Source organism: Camelus dromedarius, chromosome 4, assembly GCF_036321535.1.
Source record: "Camelus dromedarius isolate mCamDro1 chromosome 4, mCamDro1.pat, whole genome shotgun sequence".
Lineage (NCBI taxonomy): Eukaryota > Metazoa > Chordata > Mammalia > Artiodactyla > Camelidae > Camelus > Camelus dromedarius.
Window position 1 is genome coordinate 48,234,361 of NC_087439.1, and position 24,909 is coordinate 48,259,269.

Genomic DNA, 24,909 nt, shown 5'->3' on the forward strand with positions numbered 1-24,909 from the left:
GTGTGTGCAGGTTTTTGTGTAGACGAAAGTTTTCAACTCATTTGGAAAATACCCAGAAGCATGAGTGTTGGATGGTATGGCAAGAGTATGTTTAGTTTTATAAAAAACTGCCAGACTGTCTTTTAAAGTGACTACTGTACCATTTTACATTCCTGCCAGCAATGAATGAGAGTTCCTGTTGCTCCACATCCTCGTCTGCATTTGGTGTTGTCAGTGTTCTGGATTTTGGCCATTCTAATAGGTATGTAGTAGTATCTTATTGTTTCAATTTGCATTTCCCTAATGACATGTGATGCAAAACATCTTTTAATATGCTTATTTGCCATCTGTATATCTTCTTTGGTGAGATATCTGTTCAGATCTTTTGCTCATTTTTAAAAATCAAGTTGTTCATTTTCTTTTAGAATCTAAAACTCTTTTAAAGAGTCATTGAGATAAGTCCCAGTCCTTAACAACTATCAGCAAGATCCTGCCGATCTGCCTCCATCTATATCTCATTATGCTTTCGTCATTGTTTTTTTAAAGTTTCGATTCTGCTCTTTCAATTCCTTGAATGTACCCAGTTCCTTCATTATGGCTGTACCTTCTGCTGGCACCACTCATTTTATGTGCTCTTTATATAAGTAGTTCTTTCTATCCTTTAGAGTTTTGCTGAAACATGACCCTCAGGGAAGTTTTCCCCACACCACAAGATCAGATCTCTTGTTACATACTCTCAGAGCCACATGTGATCCTGATCACAAGTGTAATTAAATGTTTAACATCATAGCAGAATAGAAGCTTTATGAGAATAGGAACCATATTTTTTCCCACTGTTGTGTGCTCAGTGTTCAACGTTATGTCTGGCACAAGCTAGATGCTCAATAAACATTTGTTAAATTAACATTCAAGTACTGATGGAAAGAATTTATACAGTCTTCTTCTCTGCCTGTAAAGATGAGAAAATTAGCTAGACAATCTACCTGTACAACTTGGTAGCCTTTTATAAGTCTGAGGTCAACCTGTTGCCTTTTTCCACATTCAAAATGGGAATAAGAACTCCCTGGATAAAGACAAGGGTTATTTTATTTACATAACAGATAATTAATTTGTAAAATTGTTTGGGAGATTTTACTCTATAAATCCAGTATGGTATTTGGGCTTTAGTACTTAATGCCTTGTGGTATATTTTAGAAAACTTAAGGTTTTCTTAAATTTCATGTGTTAAGGGTAAAAAATAGAGTAGCTGAAATTAAGGAGTTTTTTTGGTCAACCTATAAATGATGTGGTTTATTATTTACCACTACATAATAAACCAAGGAGATAACCTAATAAATTGTATATATTTTAGACAAAGCTAGTTTGATCTTTGATGAAAGCATGAATTTATATATTAATTTTTAATAAAAATTTGCCCTAGAAATAATTATGCAGCCTAGAATTTTGGAAATCTAATTTCTATTTGTAAAATTTGCCCCAAAAATAGGTTCTACAGAGTAAATGTTTCTTAAATTAACTACTTCAGGCTTTTAGCATAACAATTGTAGAAATTTATCATCCCATCTTCTCCTGAAAAATGTGGTAACATTTCTGATTCTGAACTGTGTTTCCAGTCATCACTGATCACTTGACCACATGTTCAGTGGTCTAAAATAATTTAATATCTTACATGATATGAGGTAAGATGAGGAAAAAACTAAGAGCTGTATTCTGCTGCATAGTAAACATGTAAAATAATAGTTTACATTATTTTTTGCTTTTAGAAACTTACTGATCATTAATTATTCTTAAAATGCCAAGCACACTTTATCTTATTCTAAAAATATTGAAGTTTAAACATAAGCCAGTCTTGGAATTACTCACTGAGAACAAAGAAAAGAACAGTTGACCATGCTGAAGATTAGTATAAAAGGGGTAGATTTTAAATCACAATTGTATCAGATAATTTTCTCTGTGATCCTGAATATTAAAAATTGTGAAATATGTGATAAGGATCTAATGTCATATTGGCTTATTCATAAAAAGTGTTTACTAAGTGCATAATTGGGCAAGGCCCTGTGCACAGGTAACCGTAGGGTCACCAACAATCCCAGGTGACTCACTTAAGAAAACATTGAAAACCTATGGAAGAGACCTCTCTGATGGCTTCTGCGTTATTCGGATTATTCAAAGAAAAGATGTTGGCAATGCAAGTTAAAATAGGTATTTTATTGTGAAACTTGCTTTGTCAGTGAGTAAAAGTTACAAATATTTTCATTTAATAAAATTAGTACATCCTTAATTCTAAAAACATCTCTTAAAAGCCTTCATTACCTGAAACTGCAGATCATTCTGAGTCAGGGTTTTCTTTTAGTGTCTCCCATGGAAAAAGATGCTGCCAATTCCCTTCATGCAAATAACAGAACATGTGTAGTATGACTTGTTCACAAGCAAAACAAGTTCCCCACTTGAGTTTGAGTTGCCTGCATGCATATGAATTAACTTCTTTATTGCCGTAACTATAAAGGTCTCCTGGTACAGCAATGAGGCTTTACTCCTGAGCATTCTGAGAACTATAATGTGGTGATACTGTTTTTAAAAAAAGTTATGCAGCAAGACAGTTCTGCTGAAAAACACCCCCATTCTCTAATTATAACTTAAAATTGGTATTGGTTAATACTACACACTAACGTATAATTTACTTGTTAAATACACTAGGCTTCCATGCAGGGTCATTTTTTTTAATTACATATTTGTTGTATTGAAAGGGCAATGATTTAATTCTATAAATGATTTTCTAAATGGCTTTTACACATGACGCTAAAAGTATGAGACAAATAAATATTTGAAACAGTTTTAAATAAGTTAAACCAACACTGACACCTAATAATTAAGTAGAGGTTCAAAGGTCATATGAATAGACGTCTCTTTAATTTACTGAAGATAAAGCTTATCTGAGGGCAACATTTAGTAATTTTCAAATTTATAGATTTTTATACATAGATGCTGAAAAAAACTAAATTGTAAATGTAAAAGTAGGATGTTAGGCATAGAATTTTTAAATCTTGGCTTGAATTATATAGTTTTTTTCATCTTTTTAACTGCAGGGAATAAGGTAACAGGGCTATACTTCTGCACTGGGATGCTTTGTGCAAACACCAGAAATGCTACATCACATGGCAATAATTCTGTTCAGAAATTTAAATGGATCTGCTCAACTTACTACTTTTAGTACAAAAGTTAAAGATTAAACTATACTTCTGTTGATGAGTTTTAGAGAGAATAATATTTATGGAGGTTCTTATTCCCCTCCGAATGGTACAGATTAGTACTTTGGATAGAAAAGCAAGAGAATATAAACCTTAAAAAAATAGTGCTTGTAGTTTTTAATGAGTACTATTTGTCAAGGAAATGGGAAAAATAGAATAGGAAGGCCTCTTATTAGAATCATTAAAATTCTTTTTTAGGAGACATTATCAATAAGTACAAAGTTGTCATAATTTAAGGTCCATTTCCTGCCAGCAGCATCCCTGCCAGATTTGGCAATTTAAAAGAATAATAAATTGGATGTTGATTTTGAAATTATAGCAAATAGCTGCAGGAAGAATGTTTTAAAATGTTGGCATAATTAGTTTATAGTAATTATTATATTCATTATCAGAACTTTAAAATTTGATTTGGTTCTCTTTTTCCTAAGTCAGTTTTCTGTGTATTTTACATACACATGAACTCACAGAATGTTAGCATGGGGTGGGAACGTGTCTTGTCAAATTTTACAGAAGAGGCAGCTGAGACTCAGAAAGGTTGGGTTTGCCCATGGTCTCACAGCTAATAAGTAACAGATCTGGGGCTAGAATAGGACTCCATGTGGGGTTGTCTGTTTCATAATTTAAGTCTTAGGAGATGGGGATGAATGCTCAGTTTCTTTGTATCTTTCCTGTTGGGGAATGTGTGCATTAATAGCAGGAGGACTCTGTTCAGGACTCTTGTGAAGAAACCTGTAAAACAGGTACTCATCCCGAAATTCATATTCATTGGTGATATGTTGGATGACTCCCCCTTGCACCAGTCTGTCTCCATATATCACAGCTTCACCACGGTCAGAGGCAAGGCCGACTTCAATTAGCCAGTTCACCAGGTCACAGCCACAGAAGGTCCCAGCAGAAGTCCTTGCACCACACCTGCATGTCAAAGGAATGATTCACCCATATGTTCTGTAAATCTGGTATCAGCACTGCATGATGGAGGACAAGCAAGGAAATACAGAAGGAGACAGGGAAAGACAGCGTGATAATTACAAGGTGGCAGGAACGAAATTATTCTGAATATAAAGGGTTTGTTAACTCACCTGACCCTAGAAAGACCCACCAGAGAAAAATAAAATATGCCAATAATGCTTGTGAAAACAGAAATACTGAAACAAAACAATGACTTAGATAATGTAAATGCATCAACAAAGAAATGTTCTTTTTATAGTAGGTGGCCTTTTATGATCAGATCCATTCTGTAGACAGCTGACTATTATATAAGTTGCACTCTTAGTTATAATAAATAATTTAATTGTTTCAGGAATGTTAAATCATATTTTTGCAAGCTCTTAAGAAGTGACAATTTTTACTAAATTACTTAAATCAAATTTTATATTTTCTGCTTATCACAATGCCCACAAATAGCCTTTCTTCTTGCCCTGAGCAAGAAAATCATACTGATATGTTTACATGTTAGGAATTTGCTGAATTAGGAAGCAGGGAAAGAATAAGTGAGATTTATCTTGCTGCAAATCTAAGAGTTTTTCCTTCATAGTGTTGACTGTATTCCCCACACTGTACATTTCATCCTTGTGATTCATTTATTTTGTATAGGTAAGTTTGTACCTCTTAATCTCCCTCACCTATTTATTTCTTTTCTTCCCCCACCCCCCTCCCTTCTGGCAACCACCTGTTTAGTCTCTGTATCTGAGTCTGTTTCTGTTTTGCTATGTTTGTTCATTTGTTTTGTTTCTTTAGACTCCAAAAATAAGTGAAATCATACAATATTTGTTTTTCTCTGTCTGACTTATTTCACTAAACATAATATACTCTGGGTTGATCCACGTTGTTGCAAATGGCACAATTTCATTCTTTTTTATGGCTGAGTGATCTATATCTATATCTATATCTATATCTATATCTATATCTATATACCACATCATCTTTGTCCATTCATCTATTGATGGACGCTTAGGTTTCTTCTATACCTTGGCTATTGTAAATAATGCTTCAGTGAACAAAGGGGTACATATATCTTTTCATCAGTGTTTTAATTTTCTTTGGATAAATATCTGGGAGTGGAATTGCTGGATCATATGGTAGTTCTGTTTTTAATTTTTGGAGGCATTTCCATAAGATTCCTTAGGTTTTTCAAAGTTTTGATTATGAATCTACTTCTTAGTTATTTAAAATTTGCCTTCCTAATGCAAATATGGGGTGCCTCAGGTATGAGGGAAAGAGAAATGTAAAAAAAACCAATTAAGTGAATTCTGTTCATTTTTATACAAATATGCAATAGACAACAGGAATCTGTCCACAAGCATTAGTCAAGTTGTAAAACCTAAAGTGCTTGACAACAGGAAACAGTAGATGAAAATCAAAATGAAATGAGAAATAGGTGACAAAATTTTAACACATTTAACCACAAATGAATGTACATTAGCATTTCATACAGAAATTAGAAAAGAGATTAATATACATGAAAAATTTCTCAAATACATAAAATCACAATATTGTAACATCAGTATTTTACTTATTAATAAGATATCTTAATTTATGCTTGGCAACTACAAACATCACTTTGAACAAAGCCTACATGTTACACCCTGAGTCTGAGCCTTCTTCCTGCTTGTTGATTTTAAATATATAACCCAACACCTCCTAATCCACACATGAACTGATTAATATTTGCTTCCTGATGACAGAGCTGTGCAGGATGGCAGAGGATGTGTCACTGGCAGGATGCAGAGCAGTACCACTGCCAGCCCGTGCCCGTTTGCCGTCTGGGATGGAGGCAGCCAGGCATGTTGCAGATGGCAAGAGCTGTGCTTCCTGACAGTCAGCACACAGTGGGCCTGGCAGAGCTAACATGGAGTTCCCTTTTTTAATCTTAAAAAGCAGTTTCAAATTGTAGAAACTATCCCTAGATCATACTTTGAAATTATTGTCTTTGGCTCTTTAAGGGTGGGAAACTAATTTTTCTTCATAGTTTACCATTTCTAAAAACTGGGCTAGGCCCATCATATAGATTTTGTTATCTAATGCAAACAACTTTGAGAGCTAGCTGTTTTAAAGAAGAGGAAAACTAAGGTTTGGAGAATTGAGCTTGCCCATTTTCACACAGCTGAAAGTGGCAGATCCAGGAGTTAAGTTCTAGTATTAGGCCCCACTCAGGGAGTCCCCTTTCCAGGCTACCTTCTGGCTATAAAGAAATATAATGGCATAATATATACAAATAAATTATCCTGAATGGTAATTTTCATAAATTTTCAATTTTTCAGTTGTAGACATAAAAGTATTTGTCTCTTTATGTTTTGTTTTCTCTCTTTTATGACAACCAAAAATATTGGCACTGTAACATTTGTTTATTCATTTCCTGCTATATACTCCATACTGTGAAGATTAGAAAAATATATATGATGAAGATTAGGACTTGAGGTGAAAAATAAGCAGCAGAAATAAGAGACAGAAATTTCATTTCATTTTCTTGACAATATCATTAGTGATATGAAATAACATACCACTAGGAGATGGAGAATATAAAATCACCTCTAAATATAGTGTATCTCAGAGTTTTGTGAAAGATACTAATGGCCAACGTGAAGTGAATGTTAATATTCTACTACATTTTGTTTCATTCTTAAGTTTTCATATTTTATATGGAAACTGAAAATTATATGCCATTAAAAAATGTAAAAATCAAAATGATATGACTCATATATGCTGTTTCTTAAATTGACGAGAGCTGTTTTAACTTTTACATGTATATGTGTTACTGATTAACAATCATGAAGTTAGTCACAAGCACATTACTTAGCATATTACAAACTAAGATTATCTAAAATGTAATTATCTGAACCTGTACTTACCTTCTTTCCTTGACAATGTTTTGGATGCAGAGGTCACGGTGATAATGGATAAATTGTTGACAGGTCATTTTTATTTCCTCGGGAACAGGAGAATCCTTGTTTTCTGCTGTTTCTTTATTGTTCCATAAGAATTCAAGTCTAAAAACCAAAATTTAAGGAGGTGATTTTTAAGGAGAAAAACAGCCCGGAGAGAGCACCCCTTCTTGTTTATCACCCTGTCTGTATGGCTCTTCCAAGGCTGCCGTTCACCACAGCTGTCATCTATAACACCCAGACATCCTTAGTCGCTGAAGCAGAAACATATTTCTCCTGCACTCAGTTTCCTGTTCAGAGCAGGTTATAAACCCTCCAGATACGTTTGACCCATTTCAGTTTCTACCAAAAAATGAAGTTCCTTATTCTACATTCTACTATTTTAAAATGCAAAAATAACATACAGAGAGCAAGTATTCTGTTTAATCATTTTCCAATTTCAGTACCAGAGAGACAAATACTAGGATCTGGAGTATAGAACAATTGTGTTTTGCCAGCCCAGACAATGGAGCTGTTGACTCTTTCAACTATTCAACATAATGAAGCTGATAATCAAGTTCAATGACTTTCCTATTATGATTTTCTTCAACTACGTTTTAATTGTGATGATGAAAAAAGGGATAAGAACGAACAGGGACCATTTACTGGGCACTTTTTATGTAGCTGGTAGGATAAGTTTCATCAGCACTTCTGGTTTCTACTAATTTTGACTTTGAAAACAAATGAGGAAGTAGAAGGATTCGCCCCTCCACCCCCAACCACTTACTCCCATCCCGAAGCTGGAGTGTTCCCACTTCATTATTTTTCATAAAAAAAAAAAAAATCCTGATCTGAATTCGAAGAAACTCTTCACGAAGTTAATTGAAAAAACTGAAATTTAAGAAAGAAGAAAACTTGATTTTTCTATAAATTGTCAGCTTGATAGAGAAATCCTGTTATCAAAGGAGAAAGACAAACATAGACCTTTGGGGGCACATCACCTACTACTTCCATTTCTAAATACATTTTCAAGTTTCATTTTACTTTATGTAGTTAATGGCATAGATAGAAGTCAGCTTCCATGAACTCTTCTTAAAATGCAAATTACAATGTTGGATTAATGACAGTTCTTCCCGTATTTCCTCTGCAGTTATTTACAACAAATATGTGAATCAACATATAACCTTTCTGTGGTGTTTAGTTTAACCTTTCTGTGGTCTCCTAGAAGTTATGAAAGGTTTAAAAATATCAGTATCTTAATAGAATGGCTTTGTCATCATCTATACAGTTATAGATTTTAAAACTAAATTTACCTTCTTTTGAAAGGTAGGATGATTAAATGTTTGTCCAGTCCAAAGATGCCGAAGGAAATAAATCCCTATGGAAGAAAAAAAATATTTTATGAGTTCTACAATAAAATTTTAAGACAGAGAAAAGATGGAAGCCAAAAAATTTAGTGCTTCGGGAAGTAAACCTCTAATGACTAGAACAACATTTTAAACAGAACACACAGGCCGGCCCTCTAAAGTTCAGTGCCTGAAGGCAGGTATCGTTAGTCCTCTGTATCGCAGGCTGCATCTGTGGATTCAACCAACAGTGGATTGAAAATATTTGGGAAAAAAATTCCACAAAGTTCCAAAAAGCAAAACTTGAATTTGCCACATACCGGCAACTATTTACATATCATTTACATTGTATTAGGTATTATAGGTAATGTAGAGATGATTTAAAGTATATGGTGAGGGGGGTAATACATAGCTCAGTGGTAGTGTGTGCTTAGCATGCATGAAGTCCTGGGTTCAATTCCCAGTACCTCCACTGAAAAATAAAGTAAGTAAAGTAAATAAACCTAATTACCTACCCCCACCAAAAAAACCCCCAAAAGTATATGGGAGGATGTACATAGGTTACATGCAAATACTATGCCATTTTATATAGGGGACTTGAGCATCCATGAATTTTGGTATCTGAAGGGCATCCTGGAACCATTCCCCCTCAGATACTGAGGGACAACTGTATGGTACTTGGCTGCCTTTCCCCAATCCTCTTTCCTGCTAATTATGAGGGGTGATATAAGTGAGTGCTGAGCAACCACACTTGCATGCTAGCTTACTGAAGAAAAATGAAAACATTTAAGTGCCCTATGTCTTTTTTTGCCCTTTCTAAAAAGAAAATAAAATAGCTCCCATTAGGCTCAAGTACTTCTTTATTATTTTTCTGTTAAAACTTCAGAAATTATAGAATTATTAAGTGCTGTAGTATCTGATTATAATGAAATAACTGAACAAAATTTATGTGAAATGAAGTTGGCTAGTGCTTAGGGAAAGGGTTTGAAGAATTTGAGGGTGATAAGGCAAACTGGCACCAGATAACAGTCACATATCAGGATGATCAGGACTGCCTGGGGAGATGCGAGGCTGGGAACTGCCATCTGTCAGGCACAGTGGGGTAAGGATCTAGGTGCAGGTTGGTGAGGGTGGGATGGAGAATGCAATAACATGAAGGACCTACCTGTCTTCACCTCAAATTACAAATCACCAAAAGGGAATGATCTTACTACTGCACCTCCTCAGGAGGAAAACGGGATGGGAGTGGGCTTTGTATCTCTCTCCTTCCTTTGAAGCACTTCAGCCATAAGCTGTGGGGGCAGCATTTCAAACGCAACATTCCTGGCATTAGCTTCTGTTTGTGAAGCTTTGTCAGTCCCAGTCCTAGGATGCCTCAGCTTGGAGTGGGCTTTCTGGACGTAAAATGCGGGTGAGACTCTGATTTTTCGACTTACTATTTTATAGTTCTTGGGTACAAAGTCAAATCTTGAAAATTATCACAAAGTCAGGTCAGCATCACGTGGCCCTTAGGATGCTCATGTCTGTCTGTAATAAACTGATAGGTCACTTGTCTGTCTAAATAGAGCCATTTCTGCTCCCACAATAAAGGCAAAACAAACTGGAAATATTTCAAGGAATTAATGTTAGGGAAAAACTGGCAGGAGCATTTACTGATAAATGTTCACTAACTAATATGGCCAATTATTTCAGGTGTAATAGGCAAACCCAGTGATTTCAAGTACTGTATTTTTTTCAACCTGATACTTAATCTGGGGACTGATATTCTCTAAAATGTAAGAGATTGAAGACAGAATACATTTTATAATTTGCACATAAAAATATTTTCCCAGTAGGTAAAATATCATTTATCCTTAAATATCCATTTTAATAGTGACATAAACAAAGACAACAGCACCTGTCGTATTAGTTCTTCATGGAATTTTAGTGTCTAATTTTTAAATTGGGGGTGATAAGTCTACTTTGCAGATACTGTGATGTTTAAATGAAATTGTTAATGTAAAATATTTTTAAATGTTTGGCATATAGTAGACTTTCAAGGTAACGTCTTTCCTTGGCCAAATTTTATTTATATACCGTATGATTTTTTTAAAAAGGTTTAAGTACCTACAGTTCAAGAAACATCAAATGTAAATGAAGTGATGTGCATTAAATTAAGTGGCTAAACTAAAGGTGCAGAGAAGTTAAGTCATCTTCTCAAAGCAACTTATTAAGGCCACAACAAAGTTTAAAAAGAACTTGGAACATCTTGTCCCTGCTTAAATTATCATTCTTTATCTCAAAACCAAAGCAGAAAACTATCTGGTATTTCTGATTGAAACACTCAGTGTGCATTCTGATGACTTTAACCAATATAATAATTCATCTCTACTAAGAGATACGCAGCAGCTGTCAGCTGTCACGAACACCAGCAGCTGGCAAACAAACTAAACCCTCTTGATTTTAAAGAAAACAACAACATCCGCACCCCCCCCACCCCCCAATCAACACATCCAGGAAAACAACAATCCCTCAGAGTTCTCGGTAAGCAAATACCTGGCCAAAGTTAAACACAGCACAGAAAAACTGTAACTCAACATACAGTCTTCCAGGCTCTTGGTTGAATAGCCACCATAAACAACTGGAAAGATTCTGTAGAGGAAGGAGAAAATAGTACTTTAAAATGAAGCAAGCTGATCATTTGTCTATATCCAGAACACAGTACAATAACTTACCTACTTAATAATTAGGAAGAAAAGGACTAAGGGGAAAAACACTGAGAGAATATAGAGGCTTTGTCTTTCAAACAACAGGTTTCAACCTCTCTTCTCGACAGATGTCATTCAAACAGCATCTATTCTGATCAGATTTGAAGAAGACATGAGCCATAATACAGAAGCTTACATAATACGTCAGGACTTCAACTAGCCTAAGACAGGTCTGATTTTAAAATTAGTTCTACACAGTGAAAACAATCACATCACTGAGCAGCAATTCCTGGCAGCATTTCTTACTTTTTGATTTTGATTCTTAAATAGCAGTTAAAATGGTGCTGGTTCTATGTAATGAGCATCCCAGTGTGAAAAGGGTAAGAAGGTTTCTTCATAGGTTATAATGATCCATCTCCCATCTCTAGGCAAGTTAACGCTTGAACTATCTCAAAGAATTATAGTAACTGGTAATTCACAAAAGACATAGAACTAATTTTTAAAAACCTTTTAGTAATCAAAGAAATGCATTTTAAAGATGAAGTGCTATATTTCACTTATAAAATTATCAAATTAAAAAAATTGTAACAGTCAAAGTTGGTGAGAATACAAATCTATACTATTTCTTTGGAAAACTAAACTTAGGAGAATGTATCCAAAGGCACAGAAATATTTATATTCTTTGATCCAGGTTTCCCAACTTTGAGAATCTGCCATAAGGAAATATACTGCATGGAGATGTTTATTAGAGCATTCTGAAAAACTAGGAACACTCCATAAGAAAGTGGTTGAGTAAATTATAATGCATCTCTTCTATGGTTTATTGAGGAGTCATTTAAAGTAAAAGTTATGAACACTTTGTAGCAACATGACATAAGTCACAAAGCAGGAGGTAAATCTGTACATATCATTAGAACCACGAAAAATGTATTAAAAAATAGAAGGCAGTAGTATGATGGATATTTTTTCTCTTTTCTCTATTTTGTAAGTGTCCATTGTATGAGGTGGTTATGTTATTTTCATAATGTAAAATTATTTTAAAAGTTTATTTATCTGAGGAATATCTTCTGAGAGACCATGTAGGCATTTATCCACTGAAGTCAGTCAAAGAGTATGTTAGGAGTGAGTGGTCTGCACACATCAAGGAGATAGGTGGTTTTACCAAATTCTAGGTTCAAAGCATAGGATGAGTGAGTATTCCAAGCAAAATAAGCTATCGGAGCACTTAGGCAACAGGGTAATGTGAATTATTTGTTCTCCCCTGCCCCAAAACATTTAGCTCAAGATTAGAATTCAGATGGCCCAGCTGCCACCCCCCTAGGAAGTAACAACAAAGTTTCTGCCAGATGCCTGAATAAAACCTTTGCCAAACATTTAAAGAAACGGCCCCCAAACAAAATGAGAAGAAACATTTACAGCAAACAGGCCAATAATGAGAAGTAAACACAGCAACACATGTCGAGTCAGTTGCTGGTCTCCACTCTGGAGATACTGCTCCTCTTCCTGGGCTAACATGCAGCTCTGGGAGTTACAGCGACTCACACAATGTTCATCTATAAAACAGTAAGTACAACAATTTGTAATCAGAGCTTTTTATTTCAGTGCATTTTAAATTCATAATGACTTCCTAAGCAAACCACCACATATGCACATTCAGCTCAGAACTAGTATATTATTTTAGATGAAATCTGAGGAAGGCTCCTTCATATTGTTTTAGGAGAATTCTACTTGTAGAGTGTTTTTATCCAAAAAAATATGAGTAGGACGCAATAGTTCCTTTCTGCAGTATTCAACAATGTAACACACACATACTTTTTTAAGGCTAAAATAATTCAGTTTTCACCTGTGATAAATCTATATCTTGGTCACAAATACCCTATTTTGGCTAAGAGCAAAACAAATTTACTACTACCACCTGCCTTTCATTAGTTTAAACTTTGCCATAGAAAAGACTTTCAAGGAGCCAAATAAAAAACATTCTGCACTTTGTTCTTTACATATGGAACCAAGTCCAGATCACAAGCATAACTTCTTTTTTGGCCTAAAAGAGGTGTGGGGCCTTTCACAAGAAACGTTTATTCTCCCATGTCAGCGCCACTAATATCTATGGCATCAAAAGCAGGGGAAAACATTTTTCCAAAATAGATGGTAGTCTAACATACAGTCTTTACAGAAAGTCAGGAATTAAAAACACAACTTCACAGCTCTTACGTGCAAGCTAACAATAAAAATTTGTATTTCCCAAAGCCTCTTTTTTATTTTTATTTTATTCCATTCAAATTTTTTTTTTAAATTGAAGTATAGTCAGTTTACAATGTTGTGTTAGTTTCTGGTATACAGCATGTTTCAGTTACACACATATATAAACATATTTTCATATTCTTTTTCACTATAGGTTATTACAAGATAGCAAATATAGTTCCCTGTGCTATACAGTAGAACTTTATTGTTTATCTATTTTATATATAGTAGTTAGTACCTGCAAATCCTGAACTCCCAATTTATCCTAAAGCCTCTTTTCAGAAAAGGACATATACAACCATTAAATGTAGTCTGGCATAACAGCTAATGGCATGAGTGCAAGTTCATAGTGTGAACTAAGCAAAAACAAAGTAGGCCACCAAACTGTCTCTGTAGTATGACCCTATCTTATAACAATTATTTGTGTATATCTTGGTGTAAAATAATTCTAGCAGTATATATAAAATAATCCTGGTCTTAAAATATTACATACAAAGATAAAAATGGATAAAAATAAATTTTGCTATCTTTCATTTGCCTTTTTCACACATTGCAATATTTATTTTGCCTTTGTCCTGTGGCACTGTTTTGGGGATGAGGAATTAATTGTATTGTTAAACTCTAAAAATTCTCATTTGTCCATGGTTTGACTCCCTTTAGACCTTCTTTATTTCAGGTGTAGGAATGATATTAAATTATATCAGCAGATGAAGCCCATATATGATGGCTCTCATTCTATATATTTTTTGTAAAATATGATCAGAAAATCTAAGAAGCCCTTATAACTGAAAAGATTTTTCAGGGATCAGCATTATTAATGGAGAAATGACAGATAAGCAAGTTGTAAGGAGATTCTGAGAAACAAAACAAACAAAAAGCTGTTCAACGAAATCACATATTGAGTTTGTTAATGGACTTTACTATTAAGTATATTGTGTAGGGAGGAAAAGGTATGGAGGAAAACCGTGGGAATTCTAATGTAAAGAAATACTAGCTTTGGAAAAGGAGCACACAGTTAAAAATTAAACACATGTAACTGAATCCCAAGAGAGGTTTCTTACTGCAAATCAGTGAAGTCCCAACCCAACATCTGATGTATTTTTACTTCTTTCAATGGAATTGTGAATTCTACTATTTAAGATTCATTCCTAGCCAGCAGATAGCAGCCAAGTAAAATCCTGCCTGAATAATAACTACTACTACAATGTTACTATGTTTAACGAGCATTTAGTTTGCACACCACTCCCTGTGCTTAGTGATTTGCATATATCAGTTCTTATAATCCACACATTTCTCATATAAAAACATAATGCCTTTGGCAACAATACACCTGACATGGTACATCATAAAGAGGACTTTTTAGGGTTTCCCTTTCTACTTTGATTAAAGATAAGCATAATCAACTGAAAGTACATTGTGATTTCATGCAATTGTGTTTAGTTGTTTTAAATAATTTGAAATTCAGACCACTAATGTGATTCAGTCTTAGCTGAAATGCCAAAAGGTTATTACTTTTAAAGATTTTTCTTATTTTATAAGAAAGGACGTATTTAAAGTATATGGATTCAAAATGTAATTAAGCACTAATTAATTAGTCCTAGCCCTGGGGGAATGGAGTCAGGGGAAAGTCCCAGCTTCTAAATCAAGAAAAGAGGCCAAAAAAAAAGATGGCCTTTAGGGCAAACTTCTCAAAATTATCACTTGGGTTAAATTTATTGGAAAACTTGCGCACACACACGCATACATGTATGTGTATGTATGTATAATACTACCTATTACTACTTTATAAAAACTTTAATTTTTAAAAAAATGAGTATTCAGTCTATGCATGATTATTATACTATTTGCACTTTCCTGCATCTCATTTGAGAATATTCTCAAACAGTGTAGCTTCCATAGCTTCTATGTAGAGTTCTTTTAAGGCATAAGAATAAGGAATCTTTTGTTCCTCAGGCCCATCCTTATAGCCCAGAGCACTTACTTTTCTCAAACGAAGGAGTCACAGGCCTACTGGTGCTTATGTTTGCTACTGGCTCTGTGGATGCGCAGCGTAATTCACCATTTCCCATGGAGCAGGAGCAGCAACCTAACAGAAAAAATAACGTGAGGGTAGAGTCCAACCACAACAGTAATGAACAACTTAAAGAGACGCCAAATAAGACAAACCAAAACCAAGAAAACCAAAACACCAACTCCAAACCCATTCATACACACTTATAAATTTTCCATACAAACATTTCAATGGAAATGTTTTCACGTAGTATCTATCAAAAAGTATTCAGACGTGTTATACAGAAGTTAATACTTAAAGAGCGGCAGACAGAGGATCAGCTCCTTTACACACATTGTCTCCTCTTTGCATGAGACAAGGAAAAGGTTTTTGTTTTTTTGTTTCTTCTCCACCTGATATCTTTTTTAAAAATTAATTTTTTAGGGAAAATGTTTTTATCCATGCTGCTTTATTAACTTCCACTGTGCTTTGGGAAATTAGAATTTGAACACTTTCCTAAAATACAGCTTTGATTTTATCACTCCTTGAAAACATGCACAAACGCTCTATTGCTTACTGCACTTAATTCAAACTCCTTAGCCTGAATTTGAAAGCTCTCTAGGACTTGGCCCCTCTCCATATGCAACCACTCCTACTATTCAGCAAAAGCCCTTGCTTTCTTTCTGGACAGTTCTTAGTGTCCTTCACAAGTCCCATGCTTATTCGGGTCTCCAGGCATTAAGTCTGGCATGGAATTCATCCAAACCCTCTCCTCCTCTAAGTTTAGCTCAAAATTCACTTTTTTCAAGATTTGTCTCCTCTAGTTTAGAAGATTCAGTAAAAGCGGTTATATTCTTTTTTATTTTTAAGTATTTACTGCTGAAAATCTCTTGCTGGTTTATAGGTAGATTGGTTTACAGAAGTCACACTGAGATGTCTGCTACAGAGCTGTAATTTTACCCCGATATAGTCAGAAAACTGCATGCAATGTCTCTTAAAACATTTCACACATAGAGGGACATGGCACTCCTTGACATGGATTATAATAGAATAACTTCAGTGATAAACTGTATTAAAATTTAATGTATGAAAAAGGAGTAATTTATTACCTAAACATTTGATTTCATATTAAAATAGGCTAGTCTTACATTCAATTATAATTCCACACTTATATGCAAATCACGTATCTCTGACAAATGTGTAGCGAGCGGCAGAGGTGAGTGAGTTATTTTGGATTATTGAGGTTTGGTGAGGCGAGAATGGACATCTGATGTGTTATGTGTTAATATTCCTAGCAAAGCAGAAGAGAGGAGGCTTTAGGGAAGGAAAACAACCAGACAGGTTTATAAACTTTTTTCCTAGGAACACGGGTGAAGAGGCAAATAAACAAGTGCTTTGCCACAGCAGTTTTCAGGGTAGCTTCACAAAGTCATGGCATATCTTATCGACCCATCCATCCATCCATCCATTTAACAAATATTACTAAACATGTACAGGAAGCCTGATACCGTGCTAGGTTCTGAGGCGACAATGATGGGCGTGTCAGTCACAGCACTTAACAGTCTAGTGGGTTATACTGATAATTTAAAAAGCAGTTATGAAGCAGTGAGATAGGAGGGGAAAGTATAAACATTGCAGAAGGTTTCCTAGGAGATAAGCCACAGCTGTCTTCTGGCTCTCCCTTTACTTATATGAAAGGTGCAAACTAGTTTTCCTGCTGGAGATGATGATGAGAGGATTTAAAGAACATCCATGGTACTGTTTGCTATTTTCAAAGGACAGGTAAAGACGTAGCAGAAAAAGTCTCTGGGCTTAAGACACTTAGTTTAGGACTCTCCACACACCTTTGCAGGCCTTTGGGGGCCAGTTCTAAAACACTCGTGGGAGAAGACAGAGAGAGCCAGCCGGAAGTGGTGGTCTTTAAGCCCAGTAGATGGGTTTTAGGATAAATGTAAGAGTCCACAAAGAAAGTGAGGAAGGAAAGGATCCTGGGCGTGATCAGAAGAGTACTGTGGACTTAGGAAAAGTGGCTTTTAAATTTTAGTGAAAACATACACGTCATCCATGAACTTCTGTCTTAAAAGGGAAAATGGTCAAGAGGACTCAAAAGAATGAAAACTGATGATATAATCACAATGGATTTAGCAAAGAAATTAGTGAGGACCAAAAAAATGAACTAAAGGAGGCCTGACTGAAGCAGGGTTAATGGAAGTCACTAGTTGGCAAACTACAGTCCTATGTAGCAGGACCCCACAGTCCTATGTAGTAGGTGTTATTGGCATCAGATATGGAAACCAAGGCACTTGCCCAAGATCAAATAATAGTAAATTGTAGGGTCAGGATTTGAACCCAGGCAAAATGGCTTCAGATCTCCGTTTTTAACCCTGTGCTATCTACTCCCAGTTTGGGAAGAAGAAAGGGAGAGTGGGAGAAGGAAGGCAATGTAAGATGGTAAGATTTGTGGGATTTTCTTCCTTTTAAGATAAAGATAGTTTAAAAACTTTTTTTTATCTTTTCCTTTCATACCTTCTTATTCTTACTGATATTTACAATACTTTTAAGATTTATCATCTCTCTACTCCACAAACTCTCTAAATAAAATAAATACCAACATTTGTAGTTCCTAGCACAATGTTTTATGTCTATAAAATCTCCATGTGTACCAGTGAATCCAGAATGCATACTCTATTGCTGACTCCCCTTCTCCTGAACTGAAGCAAATCCCGTAAGAGTTAACACTTATTAACAAAGTCACTGTTTAGGGTCATATTCTCACTTATACCAAGGATTACCAAACATTTTCTATAAAGGGCCAGATGATAAATATTTTAGGCTTTGCAGTCCACGAGGTCTCTGTTGAATGACTCAACTCTACCAATATAGTGTGAAAGCATCCACAGACAATACAAATGAGCATGCCTGTGTTCCAATAACATGTGACAGACACTGAAATTTAAATTTCGTGTAACTTTCAAGTGTCACAAAATACTTGTCTTTTAAAATTTTGTCTTCAACCCTTTAAAAATGTAAAAGTTATTCTTTGCTCTTGGGCCATACAAAAACAGATGGCAGACCAGATTTGACTTGCAGGCTGTAGTTTGCCAACTCCTAATTTACACATTAACCCAGCTTCAATCAAGCCTCTTTGGTTCATTTTATTGATGGTGCTTGTCAGATATAACACTGTTAAATTAACAAACATAGGTGTTTAGTTTCTTAGAAAGGACCTTCCTTCAGTTGTTACTTTTTTCTAAACTCTCAGGCCCAAGGAAATCTTAAAATTTAACAAAAGATTACCCTTATAAAAGATTTATAAAGAGAATCTAATGAATGAACTTGCAAGCTCTTTCTGTTATTGACTATGATTCAAGTTCCTCATTTCACAAAGACCTGTGATATTCAAGATAGTTCAAGGAAATTCCCTTCAACAAAACATTCAGGATACAGAGTATATATAGGCATGTAAGAGTTTCTTTATATTTTAAGGATCATACTTGTTTCTGGGATAGAACTTGTAAAAGGTTCAGGTTCATTTATTGGTTCTGGACTCTCCTCGAAAGCAGTGTTTCCAGGCTCTGCTGCTTTGTGGTCCTGAGACTGGTCGAAACCTTCATAGCGTCCTGCTTGGGAGGTGCGGTTCATGCACATGAGTGAGACACCGGCTATCACAATACTGCAGAACAGGGTGACTGCCGTGATGATCATCTGCCAACGTACGGAAGGAATGTAAGTCAGTTGCAGAAAAATTAGGGTTTGCTTGTAATCAAATAAGATTTCTAGATGCTTCTTTCACTATACATCATGTCATTAATTTCCTCTACAAGTAATCTAAATGATGGCTGATACTTTACTTCACAGTTTTTGCTTGCTTTAATACGTAGTTCAAATGTACTTTAACTGGAGACTCTGTTATGATGATGATACTAAAAATAATGATAGCTAATACTTACTGAGTACTAACTGTATGCTAGCACTGGTATAAGTCCTTTACATGTATAATATTATTTATTCTCACAACAATCCAATAAAATTCAAAATTACAAAACAGAAAAAAAGGGTAAGAAATCAAAATCATTTTAGGAAGGTTTTTTTTTTTTAAAAATACACATCCTTGGGAGGGACAAGGTAGGGGAATGAGATTAAGAGATACAAACTCCTATGTATAAAATAGATAAGAAACAAGGGCATATTGTACAGCACAGGGAAATGTGGCCATTGTTTTGTAAGAACTTTAAATGGAGTATAATCTATAAAAATATTAAATCACTATGTTGTACCCCTGAAACTAATGTAATACTAATATAAATCAACTACACGTCAGTTAAAACACACACACACACATCCTTGGGAAATTCTGATTCAGCAGGTCCCACAAGCCTCCTACTCAATAGCTTTTCAAGTATACTTTTTCCTCAGATGCTTTTTGTTCTGAAATTTATATTTATGATAGAATTAAAAATCAAGAACTTGGCTTATATTACTATTGCTTACTTCCTAAATGGATTTAAATTAATCACTCTTTCCTCCAATAGAAGAAACATAATTCACAAGTACATTTAAGAAGACCAAGTAAGTTTCAAATATTTGGAAATTCTCAGCTAAAAACAGATTTAGTCATGTAAAATCTTTTAAAATTTCATTTTCCTTTTTATAGACGTGTAAAATCTTTACCACACTTTGAAATATGACTTAACAAAGTGACGTAGGATCACCAGTGTGATAGGCAATAAATTGGAACAGATTTTCAAAATTAATTTTAATGTCTGTGCAAAACACATTAAGAAGCTGAAAAGAGACATTCTAAAGAACAGAACTGCCTATAAACTCTTCCCACCTGCTCTTTTCCATAAAAGAAGGCTGAGTCAATGCTTTCTCCATTGTGTTTTCCAGTTATCAAAAGAACACCAACAAGGAGAGCAGGGATCCTGTAATAACAAGGGTTTAGAGAGAGGGGAAAAAGACAGGATGAATAGTAGCTGCGTATGTGGGAACATGTAAGCAAACAGAAAGCTACCAACTTACCCCCAGCCAGATATGATGATGATTCCAACAGGAATTTGTACCCTTTCTCTCTTTTTCAAAAGAAACAAAGAAATTGCTAGAAGGCCTAAGAATAAGAAATAGAGATTGAAAGATAGGTAGTTACTCTTGATGTTGATCAGACTTCATGGAACTTAACCAAGCTTATTTCAATAGTAGTCTGTAGTTCCTGCCCTAGAATTTACTCCTTCTAAATAAATGCTCTCCCAAATATTTTGAAGCAAGTTTTCTTAAAATCATTCATGTTTTCCCTCCTATATTGTTTCTTTACTCAAATCTTCTTATTTTATACATGAGGATTTTTTTTTTTTTAGAAAGCCCGAATCATTTTGTTCTTTTGACTGATGTGTCTGGAGTCAAAGTATATTTGGGGAAAAAAAATTTTAACTGGATATAGAACAGTTCTAAAAATAAAAACACCCCACTCTGCTGATGCTAAGAAAGTATAGGCAATTCTTATATAGGTTCTGTTTCTGGAAAATTCACCAAGTCTAAATGATGGACCTTAATACAAATATAACATAGATGTAATACAAAAACAAATGTTTTAAAGTTCTTGAGCTTTCCTTATACCTTTTACCCAATTATTTATAGAAGTAACATCTTATTTAATAAATTCTGCATAGCTATAGAATCTTAGAACTTTAGGGTTGGAAGGGACCACTGGTTTAAATTAACACCTTCATTTTATAGATACATAAACGAGGCTTTGCCCAAGCCACACAGCCAGCAGGGGGCAGAGTAAGACTAGAAACCCAGCCTTCCGGCAGATGGTTAAGTCTTTCAACTCTGTCAGTGTTTCTAAAACTCAGATCCATGGACCCCTAGGGATTTGGAAATTTCTATGAGAAATGTTAAGTCTTTTTGGTTTATTTGTAATGATAATCATCTGGATGACCATCTTATAACTAAAGTACAGTCTCATTATTTCAGGGATTATATCTGGTTTTATACGAAGTTTAAGCCAAATGAAGGCTAAATGTTGATATCCCACGACACAGTCTAAATGAATGTTCCATGGTAGACCGAAGAGAGAAAAGCAGGGAGATAACCAGGTCATAAACCCACACATCAAAGTAAAGGCAGGTCAAACTGAAAAAACCCTACCCGGAGAAGTGTGTTCCATTTTACATTTCACACTGTGATTCAGATTAGCAAAACAAGATCCTTTATCATGTCAATTAATGTTGCTAATTAGAATTACCGAGTTTGTACTTTTGTTTGAATCTAATCTGTGGATTTGCTTTGGCTTTAAATTGTATATTAGCTGTATACAAGGAATTCACACCTAGATTTAAGATTATACAGATTAAATGACACTGTGCTAGAAATAATACAAATCAACACCGAGATCCTTGAGAACTGTTTTTCTTTGTAGGGGACCCACACATTATTCAAGTTCAAGAGATACTATAACACCACTACTCCTCCCAGTACACTTGTACACTCTATTGTTTCAGGTTTTCAAAGTGCCAGGGAAACAAGTAACCAATCACAAAAGAGTGCCAATTGTGTTACAGTAGCAAGGGCACTCTTTAAAATTCTACTGTTCATCATTCCATTCCTGCCTTGTGAAAATATTGACATGCCATGAACAGGCCCAGTAAGCCTGGATCGCTCACTGATGAAGTGTGAGAGCTTTTGTCTGAATCAATTAAACTCTTTGGGCCTTATTTTCTTTATGTGCAAAATGAGAGATTTAAACTAGACCAGTGTTTCCAAAAGTGTAGAGACTCTAGGTGACACAGGGTGAACATTTTGGGGACTAATTATGTGTTTATTTTAACATATGCTTGAGGAATTTTTAACTAACACATGAAATCTGGGATTTTACTGAGATAAAGTTAAATTCAGTAAAGTAAAAAAAAAATTAGTCAATTTTGGTGGGGGAGGAGGACAAGTGATATACAGATATGGCAAAATTCATGAGGATGGTTTGCAAATGAGTAAAACTGAAAATGGCTGAACAGGATGATTTTAAATGACATTTTAGGTCTAAAATTATGTTAAATCATAATAATCCCAAGGTTAAAGGGCACCTTCATCAGAATCAGGAAATTCAGAGCAGCTTCTTTGAAGAGATTTTGGTATGCATGCTTGAAGAGGATTTCAGAGAAACTTGGGGCTTTTTGACAAATTGATCTATTTACTGCTCTTTTATTCCTGTTATAAATTTAGCCTTAGTAACATAAGTATTAGAGATCAAGTTCGTTCATCTGTATTTGGAAATAAAGTCTTTATCTCTTTTAACTTGACATTTCATGAAAACTCTTATGCCATGCAAAGTGTACTTGCCTTTAAAAAAAACACAAACCTCTCCTATTTGCACTGAATTCATTCTGTAATTTTCACCACATTGTTGCTTCACTTCAAAAACCTGTTGACTTAGATGGGTCCTGCTTTTGATCCTGAAGGCATGAAATCAAAGGCCTGTCCCTCCCAGCCACTTCCTGACACCTGCCTCCCAACAGTGGCTAAAACCAGCGCTACCATTCTACAGTTTCCTTTTATGTGCCATTTTATAGGTTTGCATTTGTCATATGAATACATATCAGCCAGATAGAAATGTTTTGCAAACACACCAGAATGTACACATGCAAATAAATGTACTTCAAAACTGCAATGTGCTAAAATATTTTGAATATCCTTTTTGGAGCCAGTGGAAATGAAAAATAGTTTTTCTTACTGAGTATTCTTCTATTTACATACCCTTTTATTCCCTTATTTTTCTTGTTCTCATATTACCACTTTTCCCTCTACTTAATATAGTTCCATGTCTTGAGTGCCTGCCACATACCAGGCATAAACACCCATATTTCAGTTAATTCTCAAAATAACTCTGTAAGGTGCAGTAACCCAGGCTTACAGATGAGGAAACTTTAAGTTAAGGTAGTTATGTCAGTTGCTTAAGGCAGAACCAGAATTTTTCATTGAGTTCAGTTGGATTCTAACGGTGAGCTCTGGACCCACCTCACACACCTCATCCCTCTCTGCCCGTTCCTTCCTTAACTACCTGCCACCAGCGTCTGTCCCCTTGATGTCTCCACAGGAGAGCTGTGCTGACCATGGCCTAGAACTCAAGACCCTGAGGAAAAAGACACATGACTGGAAACCACCAGAGTCCAGGCAGAAATAGAGTGATCAGGAAACAGAACTCAGCCTATGTTAGTGGGCATAGCTGCCCAAGCGAATGCCTAATCCTGTACTACTAGACTTCGAATAGATCACTAGAAGCTGGGGCCTCCAGTGATGGAGGAGAGGGGGGACCTAACTTTCGATTCATGACCCAACTTACCTGTCCATAAGTAGGTGCTATAGAGGGAGCTGTACAATAAAACAAACACCAGAATTTGTCCAACAAAATTTTTTTCTTTAACAAAATTCCATATCATCATTCCAGCACAGACAATAGACTGAAGAAAGAATTATTAACAAAACAAAGTCAGTCCTACTCATATGAGTCATACTCATGTGTTTTATTCACAGCAACTATAGTATAATTATTCATTTAAAACTATTGCTGAGTAGTTAACTATTGCACACTAGTTATACTAAAATATCAAGTTTGATGATTAAAAAACTCTTTATACAGAGCCTTTAACCATGTACATATTCATCTGAAACAGATAATGACAACATTCTAAATACTAACTTTATATTTAGGTTTACATAGAAAATGCTAAACTTCTATCCGTTATAATTTGAGACATGCAAAGCTTTAACTACAAAAATAAGATTATGAGAGAGTTCAAATTTTAATGATTCAATTATTTCTATTAAAAATGCAAAATTTTCATCAAATGCCATTGGTTCTGGAACCCCTCCTCCCATGGATACCAAAATCCGAGGATACTGAAGTTCCTTATATAAAATTGTGCAGTATTTGTATATTACCTATGCACATCTTCCTATATACTTTAAATCATCTCTAGATTGCTGAATAATACCTAATACAATATAAATGCTATATAAATAGTTGTCAGCATTTGGCAAATTCCAGTTTTGCTTTTTGGAACTTTCTGTAATTATTTTTTTTCTGAACATATTCAGTCCGTGGTTGGTGGAATCTGAGGATGTGGAACCCATGGATATGGAGGGCCAACTGGATTCGCCTCAACTTTATATAGTTCAAGACCCATTGCAATGTTTAATAAATTAGGCATAAATGAATTGTAATCAAATTGTAATTGATTGTATTCGGTAAAAAGAAATACTTTCGACTTTATAACTATAAAAACTCAACAAAGCAATTTTCTCCTCAATCATAATGTAAACAATGAGAAGAACATAGCTCTAATTATCTGTAAGCTTACTAACCTGAGCAATAAGTAAATTAGTTGTAAGCATATGAGGAAGCTGTTTATATTTCTTGCTCAGAAGAAGAATAGCCAAAGACCAGATCTGAAAGACAAAAGTTCAAAATTTATTCAGGTTTCTTAATCTTCATAATTACTTTTTAAATAATTCATTGACTAGCCTCTTTAAAGAATTCTTTTTATCCCAGTTCAGAAGGGAATT

At 34.9% G+C, this 24,909-nt stretch overlaps 2 protein-coding genes across 3 annotated transcripts in view; one reads left to right on the forward strand and one right to left on the reverse strand.

Annotated features, from left to right (window-relative positions):
* Window positions 1–323, forward strand: part of SCRN3 (secernin 3) — a 30,000-nt gene extending 29,677 nt beyond the window's left edge. The window contains exon 8 of the mRNA XM_031451684.2: window positions 160–323. Within this exon, the coding sequence (XP_031307544.1) occupies window positions 160–165 (6 nt within the window). The 3' untranslated portion in view covers window positions 166–323. The remainder of the gene's footprint in view (window positions 1–159) is intronic.
* Window positions 324–2,166: 1,843 nt separating this feature from the next.
* GPR155 (G protein-coupled receptor 155) overlaps window positions 2,167–24,909 on the reverse strand; it is a 38,578-nt gene continuing 15,835 nt past the window's right edge. The window contains exons 6-16 of one of the 2 annotated variants that reach the window (XM_010990130.3): window positions 24,709–24,792; window positions 23,687–23,804; window positions 20,374–20,458; window positions 20,186–20,276; window positions 18,846–19,056; window positions 15,343–15,447; window positions 12,537–12,673; window positions 10,969–11,064; window positions 8,401–8,465; window positions 7,076–7,213; window positions 2,167–4,139 (exon numbers count right to left, since the gene is read on the reverse strand). In XM_010990130.3, the coding sequence (XP_010988432.1) occupies window positions 3,848–4,139; window positions 7,076–7,213; window positions 8,401–8,465; window positions 10,969–11,064; window positions 12,537–12,673; window positions 15,343–15,447; window positions 18,846–19,056; window positions 20,186–20,276; window positions 20,374–20,458; window positions 23,687–23,804; window positions 24,709–24,792 (1,422 nt within the window). In that variant the 3' untranslated portion in view covers window positions 2,167–3,847. Of the gene's footprint in view, window positions 4,193–7,075; window positions 7,214–8,400; window positions 8,466–10,968; window positions 11,065–12,536; window positions 12,674–15,342; window positions 15,448–18,845; window positions 19,057–20,185; window positions 20,277–20,373; window positions 20,459–23,686; window positions 23,805–24,708; window positions 24,793–24,909 lie in introns of both variants that reach the window. The other variant, XM_031451683.2, reaches the window with a different exon arrangement.